The 14,261-nt window shown below is 38.9% G+C and overlaps 1 protein-coding gene across 18 annotated transcripts in view; it reads right to left on the minus strand.

Annotated features, from left to right (window-relative positions):
* Positions 1-427: 427 nt before the first annotated feature.
* The window catches only part of LOC122562011 (nuclear factor 1 B-type-like), a 637,597-nt gene continuing 623,763 nt past the window's right edge, over positions 428-14,261 (minus strand). For all 18 annotated transcript variants that reach the window (XM_043714413.2, XM_043714404.2, XM_087996880.1 and 15 more), the window contains one exon: positions 428-7,820. In XM_043714413.2, coding sequence (XP_043570348.2) covers positions 7,691-7,820 — 130 coding nt within the window. In that variant the 3' untranslated portion in view covers positions 428-7,690. The remainder of the gene's footprint in view (positions 7,821-14,261) is intronic.

Here is a 14,261-nt window from a genome sequence, read left to right on the forward strand (position 1 = left end):
ACTAGCATGTTCTCAGCCTAATTAGAAAGGAGGCATTTCTGGGTCAACTGGACTAAGTGTCCATAAGAAAACATTTGGAGAATAATGATAATTACAGCAAAAGCTTTTCGTAAGTAACGGAGAATAACCAAGTAAAAAACTAGCTCTATTGAAATAGAAATGGATTTAGCTGGGGTAAAATTGAAAAGAATACTCGGTGTTAAACTGAATAACCCAAAACTGTCTATTATCTCCTGAGATGAAATTCCATCTCAATGATGGTTCAACCCATATAAAGATTATAGCAAATTGATGTGTTTCTTTAATTTTGCACTCAAGATTTAAAATCTGAAACTTTATTAGACAACAGCGCTTGAACAAATGTAATTGTGTCAAAAACAGGTCACCTATCAACACTGAACTGAACAAACAGGCAGGCCACCAATGGTTGTAGCATAGCTCATTTTTATTTTTAAACTGTTTTTTTCTTTATTTGCATAGGAAACATATCCACTTCCAGTAATTGACTGCAGTATGAGCAGCTGCTAGCAGTATAGGCTGGATATAACAGTTACAATCACAGAAGTCAAGCTGAATTTACACCAGTTTGAAACTTGTGAAAGTTTAGACCCCATTATGGGTTGATCATTTGCACTGATCTCAACAGCTTTGAATCATCCCAGAACTTGCATCCAAATTGGAAACAGAATACAGTACATTGTCTGCAGCGATAACAATAGCTTTTTTTAATATTTTCCTTTTGGATACTATTGCTGTGTCTGTGGGACTAAAAACTCCAGTTTCAAAATGGAACAACCCTGGTGTGTGGCTAGCAAGCACTTACTGACTACAGGTACTTGTTACCTACTACTGTACTAAATGTAGCATCATGTATCTATGGAAACACACAGTCCTAGAAAAGTTGATCTCAAAAGTAATATCTCAAAAAGTTCTTACAATACATTGTAAGAATCCTCTCAGAATTCCCATCTGGAGAAAGTTCTTCACAGATTGATTGGGAGCCACACTCACAATGAAAAGACTATCTGTACAATGCGCAGTGTCAAGACTTAAATGGAACTTCAGGATGTTACACACATCAATGCAAATATTTATATATGTGTGTAACTGCCTCTGTGAATATGGAGCATGTAAACAAGCTCTAGGAAGCTGACAGCTGAGCAGGAATTACCCTCATATTCTGCAAGTTGGATCAGCTTTGCAGAAAACAAGTTGAATGAATAGATTTACAACTGAACTCAACAGAGACTGCAAGTTTAAACAGGCACTGCTTGTTTGACATTTTTGGTAAACGTATGCTGGTTTTTTTTTGTTGTTGAATCCTTATTTTGCATTAACACAAGTCAATGTAACATCCCATGGTCTCCATTTATGGAACATACATTACTGTAGCAACCATGGCTGTAACAACATTCCTTCAGTTGACAATACACATCAGTCCCTGCAGCACAGTTTTGATAATAAAAATGCATCATGCTATTTCTTTAAAAATACAACAGTTCATGATGAAAGTGGTTTCAGTGTCAGGGGACCTGACAGCTGCCTCTTAAACACAAGGATCCTGCAACAGCTTTGACTTTGTTAGAGATATCTAGCTTCACTGCAGTGGATGGCACATATCCTACAGTTTGCTTGAACTTTTCAATCCAAATCAAACAGCACAAAAGAAATATTTTCTCACATTTGTGCTTTAATGCTGACTAGTTATCCCTGTGACTTTAAGAGGCAAAAGAGATGTGGTGGTTTGATGTGGACAATTCTGGAGGAGAAAAAATTATTTGTGATAGGTTGTGATTTATCTAGCATATGTGTTATACTCATTTATATAGTCTATTGAATTACGCTAGTCACCCTTGTAAGATCCCAGCCAATAGTACTGCATCTAATAAAACATTTGTATGTAACATCTACACAAGAATTTGATAATTATCAAAACCACATACTTTTCATTATATTTTGCTTTTGTGAACAATATTCCAAGAAAGGGGTCTTTATAACAAAAACACTGCCTCTTTGAGTTTTTGTTTAAGATTTCCTAGGCATTAGCATTGGATCAACAGTGTGCAAATTTATTTTAGAACCTAATGATGAATCATCACAAGCAGATAATAAAAGCAAAATATACTGTAAATCTAACAAGAAAATAAAAAAATTCTGAGCTATTTAGGAGATAATCAGAGTTCAATTAATGGACCACATCAGGCTTACCCCGTCTTTAAACATTAACAAAGGGCCGTTTCAGATACATATCTTACTCACACTTCAGACAAAGAGCTAAACTTGAAACATTATCTTTTATTCTTCCATTACAGATGCTATGTGCTTCTAGCAGTTTTTGTTTTTTATTAGAACTAGATATTACTTGGAACAAAAGCAAATGCTATGATCAAACTACAATCTGCAATATTGTATAGGGGCCAATATATAGTGTTCATTATTACTGTTATTCTAATGTACCTTGCAACATAAACCAGTCCATTCAGTTAAGTGGCCTGAAAGACCATCATAGTTATTTATAATTACCAGAAAAATATTTCATATATTGTCTGTAATGGGAATAAGTTCAATTGACCCTAATTCAGTGTTGGTTGGATTGGAAAATGCTGCATTGATCATTGTTAGACATCTTTCGGGGAGGTGAGTATCACCACTGACACTGAGACCATTTTTACAATTTAAACATACAGTAAACTCTTAAAACACAGATATTTCCAGAGACTCATACTTAGAGAAACATTTTTTTTTTCTGTTTTTCTGTATATTAAATACATTCTGTAAGAAATAAATTGCAACACAAAGGTGAAAATTGACCCTTTCCAACATGTCTCCTTTAAACTATTAACAATGTGGCAAAAGTACTGTGGGATGGAAACACTACAAGAAGCTGATACCGTGACATTGGCATCAGACCCTGCCAAATGAGAGAGAATGAATACAAATGCCATATTCAGGTCAAAAGAAAGCAATGTCAATGATCTGGGCTTCCTTTTATTTATTAAACCAATGATGTAGCCTGTCCTAGTGCATATTCCAGTGAAGTCTGTCTAGTCGCCAACTGCATGCTGAGAGAGAGCATAAAATTCAAGAACTAATTTGTTGGGAAAAATGTGTATGGAATTTGTTAAACAAGACTTTCAAAAGTGGGGGTCCGGAAGCCCAAATAGGGTTGGGAGTCAGCAATGACTGCTTTGGAGCCCACCTCATGGCTCTAAATAATCTTCTCTTCCCTCCCGAACCATAGTTTTTTGTTTCCTGAGGCAAGCAAATTATTTTTCAAGCTTCACAATAGGAGTCACTGTGGGAAGAAGTTTGGGAAGCACTGAGCTTTTTTTTAAATAAAAAGTGCAAATATTGAAAAGAGTTCAATAGCACTCCTCTTCTTCTCTTTTCTTATGGTATCTTTCTACTTTCTATTTCCATGTGCTACACCTTTACCGGGCCGGATTTTGATTTAAAAATAGAAGATCCACTAAGCACACAGTTGGTTATGTCCAGCAGCAGACTTTATTGGAAATATGTAAATCATGTCTGGTATTCTTCTTGGGACCTAACTGCCAGCAACATTGCATTGTCTTTTCAAAAACAGAATACTGTACACTGTATATGGGATATCTTTCTGTAATCTTTGTATGATGCAGGTACAAGTGCAACATAAACAAAATCCATACCAGTCACCACCACCAAGAGTTCCTAGATAGGACCCCCCAGCATTGCAGTGTATTCCAACACTGTACCAGATCTATCAGGAATCCTACCTGAGTTTATGCACTGGCTTAGATACCTCTACTGGATTTGTTGCTGATGCCCTTGTGCACTTTCATTCAAATCATAAATACCAACATTTAAACTCACACAAACATTTACTGGAATCCATACACACTTAAAAAAAAGACAGTATTCCTTCTGACATTATGAAATGTTTCTGAAAACCAACCTTTTCAACACTAAATACAACAAAATAACCTTCATAAAATATAACTTTTCTCCATTTAAAACTGGATTAAAAATTAGGAACCTACACTTCTTAAGCATAGGAATACACAAACTCCCATATGGACTGAGTTCTTTTTAATATATAAATTAGGTAACTGGAGAGTTTTAACTCAAGTCCAGCTTCCAGACAGGATTTTCTTCCTCTTAAAAATGGCATAATAAACTGGTCTTTCAAAAGCCAGTGTAATCATTTCTTCCCCCAATTAACTCATTTAAAAAAATTTAGCATTACAAAAAAGGGTAATTACTTTAAAATGTTCTTAACAAAACTATACAGTGTACAAATTAGTCTGCAAGGCGGGTGGCTCATTTTCAAGACCCCTCTTTGTTTCCCCTCACATTACACAGCCATAACAAATCGACTAACACTGAGCTGCCATGTCTGAATCATACTCCCACAGCTATTGCTATAGTTATTTATTTTTTTCAGAACAAGTCTCCTACAGTTTTTTTTTTACAAATCCCCCAATGTATTGTGCCTTAACTTTTACATCACACGGGGAAATGCACTTCACTGGTAGCACCAACACTCAGACTGCAAAGCACCTTAGGGAAATACAGAAACAGTGCATATAGAACAGGGTGTCTTCAATTTATCAGATTTAACATCCTGGTGAAGGAGGAGAACAGAGACTTGACTTGAGTTGCAAATACTTCCCATTCCTTTTTGTCTGTTTTCAAGAAACCTTAATCCACATTTTGCGAATCCTGTTCACTTGAAATGGGAGGCAACAGGTTGAAGCAAGTTTTTAGAATACCATTTAAGTAGTTTGCTTTTCTTTAAAATTCAAAAGCATTTAAAAGATCTTTACTTTAAGATTTGTATCTTTGTGTTTTCCAGGCAGCATTATTATTCCAATTAGACAGACCTATATTTAATCTCTACAATTTAGAGCTAGTAAACAGTACTTTTATTCAACACAGTTAAAATTATTGAATAAAGGCAAAATACTACAGATGTTGGAAATTCAGTAACACAGAAAAAGATGGAGAATCTCAGCATGTCTGGCGGCACCTGTGGAGAGAGAAATAGAATTAATGTTTTGAGTCTGGTATGTCTCTTCTTCAGAACCTGTCCATATCTTACTCAAAACATTAACTCTGTTTCTTTCTCCAGGGGTGCTGCCGGACCTGACGAATTTCTTCAGATTTCTCTGTATTTAAAATTATAATTTGAGTCACAGCAAATTTACAAGTCATACTGGATTTTTGCAGCTTTTGATGGTTAGATCTGTAATTGAATTTTGCTTAACAGTAAACAATGATGATGATAAAAAAGAAGCCAAATTAGAATGCCCTTGTGGACACTGGAAGAGATTCTTTTTTAATTAAGCAGTCTGCCAGAAGTAAATGTAAGAGCATTTCATCTCAAAACAACTTCTGACAAGTTCCTGACTGGATTTGACAATTAGCTCTCAGGGCAAAGAGACTGAGCAGGTCAGTGAAAAGGTGATTTAAGACCCACAGTTCTGCTTCTGGTTTTTTGGGGCCAGCAGAGAGATGGAGCTCTGCCAAAGTGAATTTTCACAAGAGAAAATCCTAGCTGTTCAATAAATATTGAAGCTCAAGTCAAGCCTGTCTCCAATGAAAATGACTACATTTTAATATTTTTGTAAATCAATGAATTCATCTTGCACCCCAGGTGGAAAGTCGAAAGAAGGACGTAGCTGAGAGATTGTCACAGTTGACAGAATAGTTACTTTGCAGCCTGTGTTTGGAAAATGCCATTTTGCTTCACAACTGTGCTGTAGAGTTCTTCTTAAAAGTACCCCCCTCCCCAAAACATCTCCCCTTAACCATCTTGTAAAGACCTACCATACTGCATAGAAAGCAGCACCAACTTTGGTCAATTTAAATGGAAAAAAAGCGTACATCAGCTAATCTGCATACTAACTTGTGATAATCAATACAGCTAAAAGCTTTACCTATTTAGACAAAACTTGGTATTGCATAATTCTTAAAAGTTCAAAAAACCCCAAATGAGTAATTGAAAGATGAAAAACATGAAAGATTAATAGAAAAAACTTGCCAAAAATACTGAAAAATATTACTGGCTGATTAAAAATTTTAAGCACCAACTATTCACAGCCATGATATGCTTTATAAATGAGATAACAAAGTATTTGAATATTGACAATTAGTGATGTCACACTCTCCTCTGGAGTACAAAATAATTTCTTTCATACAAATGGTAGTTTTCATAAGATGAGCTATAATATATGCAGCAAACGTGTGCAGTGATGTCACTGTTTCATTTCAAAGGCAAGGCACGTAATGTGGACTATATAACTTCGTGCAAATCAAGGATAAGATCTATTAGAGTTACAGAGAAACAGAAGGGGCAAAACTGACTTGACATGCACACTGGAGTCCTGCCACTAGCACTATCAGGCAGATAGCAAGGCTAATTGTGCAAGAAAAGCACCATGCATTATTCGGCACCCTGTGGTTAAAAATAGTGTTTACTCAGTAGAGTGCGAGAAACTTAGCTGCTGCATCCCTGTCGCCATTGATTTGTAAACTGCGGTGCTGCTCACCAATAAGCTCCGAGTGACACTTTCACATTAGCATCTTGGAAACTGATTACGCCATGCTTTATTTTCCTGACACACTTGATACATATATATTATATATTTTTAAACTCCAAGGAGCAAATGGAGTATAAGGAATCAAGTGCAGTATTTTCAATTGTGTTTAATTGCCTTCCTAAGCAAGCATGTGTCTATTATTCATTTATGCCCCTTAATTAATACACATTCTCAATGGGGGAGGGGCAAAAAAAATGATCAGACTTATTTTAAGGTTATATTACATCCCCTCAATTTAGAGTCCTAGGGCACAAGGACTTATATTAAACCCCTCAATCAGATATGATAAATTGCACTTGCCTCTTAAGTGTTTTTTTTAAAGAATTACTGACATTTTAAGGGCAACAAAAAACTATCAGTGAGCTTCATTCTTGTATTCAGTTAATTTCAAAGCATCTTAAACTGTGAGGGACTATTACTGCTTAAAACTAAATATGATGCTTTTCCAAATACTTATCTTTATCTAAGAGGATTTGTTCAGATCTGCATACTAAACACTAAAAGTGAAAGGAAAATGGGTTCAGTGACAAGAAGCAATTTTGTGAGCCAATCATTAAACATAAATTCAGTAAATCTCCATCTACATCTTTTTGTTTTGTTTTCTGTAGTATCATAGTGTGCATAGTCTAATTGTGTGCTTTGTGGGCTTTTTGTCCCCTCAGACAACAGTTTGTAGAAAACACATAATTACATGTACATTCCTCATCCAGCCTTTATCATACAAGTAAACCCTTATCAATCAAAAAGACTGGGCTGTAGTTTTACTACTCCTGGACTGAGTGAATAAAAAAATAGTTACCTGAACCCCACTAATTACTTAAACATGCAAAGTCTTAAACATCTAAAAGCTAATAAGTGTTTTAAGTTTGTCAGATCTGTAAATTAAAACAACTGTCCCCTAGTGGATCCCAGTGTTCAATAAAGGCCAGTGCTTGGCATGATGTGTTATCCAAGTATGAAAATCACCCTCACTGTATTACTGATGAAATACCATTTATGCAAATTTTAAGTTTGCAAGAATTTGGTGATTGTGAATGCAGCAATCACGTTTCTGTGTTTCTGAAAACATTTGTTGTTGATCCAGAGATGATATTTGATCTTCATTATCTTCAGTTTGTTGTCTCTGCTTGGAGGAAGGGTTCACTGATGAAGTTTAAACTGTAATTCTGAACATTTGTTGGCAGGATGGTAGTCCCATTTGACACTTGGAATGGGACCAAGCTAGCCCAAGTACCAGGACTGCAGAGCAAAAAAAGATAAAGAAATACAGCTTATTTAAAGACTGTAAATTTAATACAAGTTTAGTCAATGGACATACTTAAGTTATTTACAACATATTAACTATTAATTAATAACTTCAAAATTAGAAATAGTCTAATTCATGTTTCTACATGCAAATCATTTGCCTGCCACTTTAATACAGATTATTTTACTTTGATTTTTAATTATTCAATTTTAATTGTTTATTTTACATGGAACACACTATTGTCACCTTGGCTGCAATCATTTCAATAACCTTGAGTTCTAATGAACCACCTTATTAAACCCTAGTTCTGCTAAAAGATTATTAACCTAAAACACTAATTCCAGGCTAGATTTTAGATTAGATTAGATTCTCTACAGTGTGGAAACAGACCCTTCAGCCCAACAAGTCCACATCGCCCTTCTGAAGAGAAACCCACCCAAACCAATTCCCCTACCCTATATTTACCCCTGACTAACACACCTAACACAGTGGGCAATTTAGCATGGCCAATTCACCTAACCTGCACATCTTTGGATTGTGGGAGGAAACCGGAACACCCCGAGGAAACCCATGCAGACACAGGGAGAATGTGCAAACTTCACACAGACAGGCAGGAGTCAAACCCAGGACCCTGGTGCTGTGAGGCAGCAGTGCTAACCGCTGAGCCACCATGCCGCCCATTTTCTGATGGTTTTCCTCCTTTTGCAAAATACTCCTCATTTCTGAGAGGACATTCTGTTCAGGTCTTTCACAGAAATTTGGAGCTGTACTTCCATTCTGACAATTCTTTTTTGGCACAGAACCATCAGAGGAAGGAAAACCAGGCCTTTTTTTTTCAAAGCGGTCAGCTGCTTTGTGCTGACATTTAAAGTTCAGTCAACTACTTTGACAGCTGCTGTCAAATCATAAGTATGTTTGATAACTGTGATATTAGGGGGCTGGGAGGATAGGGTACCAGTTGGTTAGGGGAGATAGGATGACAAAAAATTAGGATGCCAGCTGGAAGGGTTAGAGTGCAAGGGTAGGATACCAAATGAGTAGAGGTTAGAGCACCAGGTAAATACAGTGCAGGTGGGTAGGGTGTAGTTGAATAATGTGTCGGGAACCAAGTAAGTAGGGCGCAAGTTTGCATGAAGCTAAAATGTGATGAAGTGTTTAAGATTGATCAGGGTGGGTGGGAGTAATCAAGTCCAACATGAGATTGGGATGGCATGTGTCAGGGCTGGGATTTCATGTCTGTTGGCTAGGGAGTGGCCTGGACCAGCCTGACTAGGATGTGTGGTGTATCAGCTCCAGTGGATTTGAAGCAGGTTCGGGTGCAGACTGAGGAGGTTTGGCTGAAAGGGGAGGGGTGGGAGGGAACTGTGGCGTTGGTGAGTATGTGTCAAGCTTCTTGAGAAAAAATTCTACACTTTGATTCATGGGGAATTCCTTGGGAGTCTGTTAAATTTTTTTCCCCAAAAGTATTCAAGCTGATTCTGATTCTATCAGTTGCCTATTTAATTAATTCTTAATTAAATATTATTTAATTAATTCTTAATTAAATATACTTAGCTGGAGTAGCAAACAGAATTGTGTGGATTCATTTGGGGACATTATAAAGCCTAATAAAAATACATTTTGTGAAATTTAGAACAGAAGGACAGAAAAGATTTACAGCACAGAGTGTTACATTATTATATCAATGCCATTACTTGTTACTGTAATTTAACACAATAACCTTACTGTCTGCTTTCCCCCCATAGACCTGAAACTTTCTGTGCTCTTCTTGTCCACAATTTGCCATTGATAGAAAAAAGAACTCCCTGTGGTTAAGTCGATGCTCCAACAATTGTGCACAGAAATAAATTTCTCCATTTTCACTTTCTGATTGACAATTTGAAATAAATGGGCCAATGTCACTGCTATCCCATCTGTGGAAATAATCTTTTCTCATTCACTCTAAAAATTCATCACAAAATAAAACAAAGATATAGAGCAGAATTAGGCCATTCGGCCCATCAGTCTGCTGTGCTATTCAATCATGGCAGTCATCTACTTATCAATTAATTCTGTTTTTAGCCTCCTTTTTACCCAGTGGAAATATGCTCAATATCTCTCATGACTGTTAATCCATCACTGTTTGCTGTTCCTTGAGGCTTTAATATGCAGTATATAATAGGGGACGCAAATCTACATTCAGCAATATTTAGAGTATCACTATTACTTTGTTCTTTTATTCTGCACTCCTATTTATAAAATCCCAAATACAGTTAGCCTTTGTTCTGAGTTATCTACATGTAACAACAGTTTCAGGGAACTATGTATTTGAAACCAAATATCCCTCTGTTCAGACATGCTTTTACCATTTTCTCAGTAAGATGATGTTTGTAGCTGTCACTTATCTGCCCATTCTAGTCATCTGTCTACAACTTCTTAAAGTTTCCTTTCACAGTCCTCCATAATGCTTGCTAGACTCATCATTTTCTTGTAATAAAGTATTAAGATAGCTTTATCCAAGGCCATAGTATAGTCATATATTGACAGAAAATTCAACCTACTACTGGAATAAAAACAAACTGCTGAAGAAACTCAGCAGGTGTGGTGGCAGCTGTGGAGACAGAAACTTCCAAAGAAGTTGAGGAATATTGGCTTCAAAATATTGTTTCTCTCTCTCCACGGATGCTGTCAGATCTGCTGAGTTTATCTAGTTCTTTCTGTTTTTTGAGGAGAAAGTGAGGTCTGCAGATGCTGGAGATCAGAGCTGAAAATGTGTTGCTGGAAAAGCGCAGCAGGTCAGGCAGCATCCAGGGAACAGGAGAATCGACGTTTCGGGCATAAGCCCTTCTTCAGGAATGAGGAAAGTTTGTCCAGCAGGCTAAGATAAAAGGTAGGGAGGAGGGACTTGGGGGAGGGGCGTCGGAAATGTGATAGGTGGAAAGAGGTCAAGGTGAGGGTGATAGGTCAGACTGGGGTGGGGGCAGAGAGGTCAGGAAGAAGATTGCAGGTTAGGAAGGCAGTGCTGAATTCGATGGATTTGACTGTCAAATCCATCGAATTCAGCACTGCCTTCCTAACCTGCAATCTTCTTCCTGACCTCTCTGCCCCCACCCCAGTCTGACCTATCACCCTCATCTTGACCTCTTTCCACCTATCACATTTCCGACGCCCCTCCCCCAAGTCCCTCCTCCCTACCTTTTATCTTAGCCTGCTGGACAAACTTTCCTCATTCCTGAAGAAGGGCTTATGCCCGAAACGTCGATTCTCCTGTTCCCTGGATGCTGCCTGACCTGCTGCGCTTTTTCAGCAACACATTTTCAGCTCTTTCTGTTTTTTGTTGAGCTATCCAGCATCTACAGTATTTTGCCTTTATGCAACCTATCACTGACTCCTCAGTCATTGAAGTTTGTCATTCATGTGCAGCAGGTGGTGAAGAAAGCTAATGCAATGCTGGCCTTCAGAGTGAGTGGATTTGAGTATAGGGGTAAGGATGCCTTGTTGCAGTTATACATAACATAGAACATTACAGCGCAGTACAGGCCCTTCGGCCCTTGATGTTACACCGACCTGTCATACCAATCTGAAGCCCACCTAACCTACACTATTCCATGTACATCCATATGCTTGTCCAATGACAACTTAAATGTACTTAAAGTTGGCGAATCTACTACCGTTGCAGGCAAAGCATTCCATAACCTTACTACTCTCTGAGTAAAGAAACTATCTCTGACATCTGTCCTATATCTATCACCCCTCAATTTGAAGCTATGCCCCCTCATGTTCGCCGTCACCATTCTTGGAAAAAGGCTCTCCCTGTTCACCCTATCTAACCCTCTGATTATCTTATATGTCTCTATTAAGTCACCTCTCAACCTTCTTTGCTGTAACGAAAACAGCCTCAAGTCCCTCAGCCTTTCCTAATGGCCGTCATAATATCACATACAGAGTACTGTGTGCAGCTTGCCTTTATGCAACCTATCACTAGTCCTAGTCTGAGGAAGGACATTTTTGCTATTGAGGGAGTCCAGCAAAGGTTCACCAGACTGATTTCTGGGAAGGCAGGACTGACATATGAACAAAGGTTGGATCAACATGGCTTGTATTCACCGGAATTTAGAAGAAGGAGGAACATATAATAGAAACATATAAAACATCTCATAGAAACATATAAAATCCTAATGGGACTGCACAAGATAGTTGCGGAAAGAATGTTCCCGATGTTGGGGAAGACCAGACTAGGGGTCACAGTCTAAGAATAAGGTTAAGCCATTCAGGACTGAGAGGATGAAGAACTTCTTCATTCAGAGTTGTGAACCTGTTGAAGTCCCTACCACAGAAAGCTGTTGGGGCCAGTTCATTAGACATATTCAAGACAGAGCTGGATGTGACCCTAGCAGCTAATGGCATGGAGAGAAAGTGGCAGTGGGATATTGAAACTGCATGATCAGCCATGATCATTTTGAATGGTGGTTCAGGCTTGAAGGGCCTAATGGCCTCCTCTTGCATTTTTTAAATTTTTTATGTTGAGGTTTTGTTTCCTTTCTGCAATATTCTATCTAGGCTACTATACTTACATTTATGATATAAACCTACATTTGTTGAAACGTATGTTTTGTGAACATCTGTGTTCAACAACCTTCTGAAAATTCAGCCTACAGATCATTGATTGCATTCTAAATATTTCATCAGCCTCTCAGATACAATTGACAAATGCAGTTCTCGAACAAGAAAAGCAAAATACTGCAGCTGCTAGAAATCTGAAATAAAAACAGAAAATGCAGGTAAACCCAGCAGCTCTGAAGAGGGGGTTGAACAGTTCATCAACTTCACTAGCACCTTCCACCCTGGCCTCAAGTTCACCTGGAACATCTCAATTAACTCCTTCCTCTTCCTGGACAATCCGTCTCCCAACTCAATATGGACATCTATTTCAAACCAACCAACTCCCACAGCTACCTAGACTACTCCTTCTCCCACCGCCACCTTAAAATGTGACCCCTCACTCCCGGTTCCTCTGCCTCCACTGTATCTGGTCCCAGGAGGAGCAATTACACTCCAGAACTGCAATTTCCCCTCACACATAATCAACAATGTCCTCCAGCACATCTCCTCCTCTTCCTGCACCTCCTCTCTCAAACCCCATCCCTCCAAACACAACAAGGACAGAAGCCCTCTGGTGCTCATCTTCCACTCCACCAATCTCCGAATACAGCATATTATCCTTTGCCATTTCCGCCACCTACAATCAGACCTCACCACCACAGATATATTTCCTTCCCCGCCTCTTTCTGCGTTCTGTGGACACCATTCCCTCCGTGACTCCCTTGTGAGGTCCACATTCCCCCCACCAACCCAGCCTTCAGTCCTGGCACCTTCCCTTGCCACCACAAGAGGTGTAAAACCTGTGCCCACACCTTTCCCCTCACCTCCATCCAAGGTCCCATAGGATTGTTTCACATTTGGCAGAGATTTTCCTCATCTACTGTGTCCATTGCTCTTGATGTGGTCTTCTCTGCATTGGGGAGACAGGACGCCAATTCACAGAGTGTTTCAGGGAATATCTCTGGGACACATGCACCAAACAACCCTACTGTCATGTGGCCAAACACTTCAACTCCCCCTCCCACTCTACCAAGGATATGCAAATCCTGGGCTTCCTCCACCACCAAATCCAAGTCACCTGACGACGGGAGCAAGAAGCCTCATCTTCCACCTCAGGACCCTTCAACCACACGGCATCAACGTTGACTTCACTGGTTTCCTTACCTGCCCTCCCCTCACCTCATCCCAGATCCAACTCTCTAACTTGAAACCACCCTCTTGAACTGTCCTACCTATTCATCTTCCTTCCCACCTATCTGCGTCACCCTTCCCTCCGACCTATCACTATCACACCCTACCTGCATCTACCTATCGCCTTTCCACCACCACCACAATCCTCCTATTTACCTCTCAGCTCCCTTAACTCCACCCATCAACATTCCTGATGGAGGGCTTATGCCTGAAATGTCAATTCGCCTGTTCCTCAGATGCAGCTTGACCTGCTTGGCTTTTCCAGCACCACACTTTTCAACTCTGAAGAAAAGTCACTATGAAACATAACTCTGTTTCTCTTTCCATAAATGCTGCCAGGCCTGCTGATTGTTTCCAAAATTCTCTATTTTTAACCTTCATTAACAAATTTGCACTATCTCTGGTTAAACGATTAATTTATTGTCAGGATGCTGTATCAATGGTGAGTCTGCATTTATTGCCCCTGCCTAATGTATCTTTTTCTTGAACTTTTGCACTCATTTAATGAAACTGAGAGGTTTGCCAGAGGGCAGCTAAAAGTCATGATATTGATGTGGGTCTGGAGTCGTATGTAGGACGACAGCTTTTCTTTTCAAAAGCATTTGTGAACCAGCTGTGCTTTTATCACAGTTCTATACCTTCTTGGCTACTTTCATCTTACA

Source organism: Chiloscyllium plagiosum, unplaced genomic scaffold (assembly GCF_037043375.1).
Source record: "Chiloscyllium plagiosum isolate Xiang-an unplaced genomic scaffold, Cpla_swu_hap1 HiC_scaffold_2, whole genome shotgun sequence".
Lineage (NCBI taxonomy): Eukaryota > Metazoa > Chordata > Chondrichthyes > Orectolobiformes > Hemiscylliidae > Chiloscyllium > Chiloscyllium plagiosum.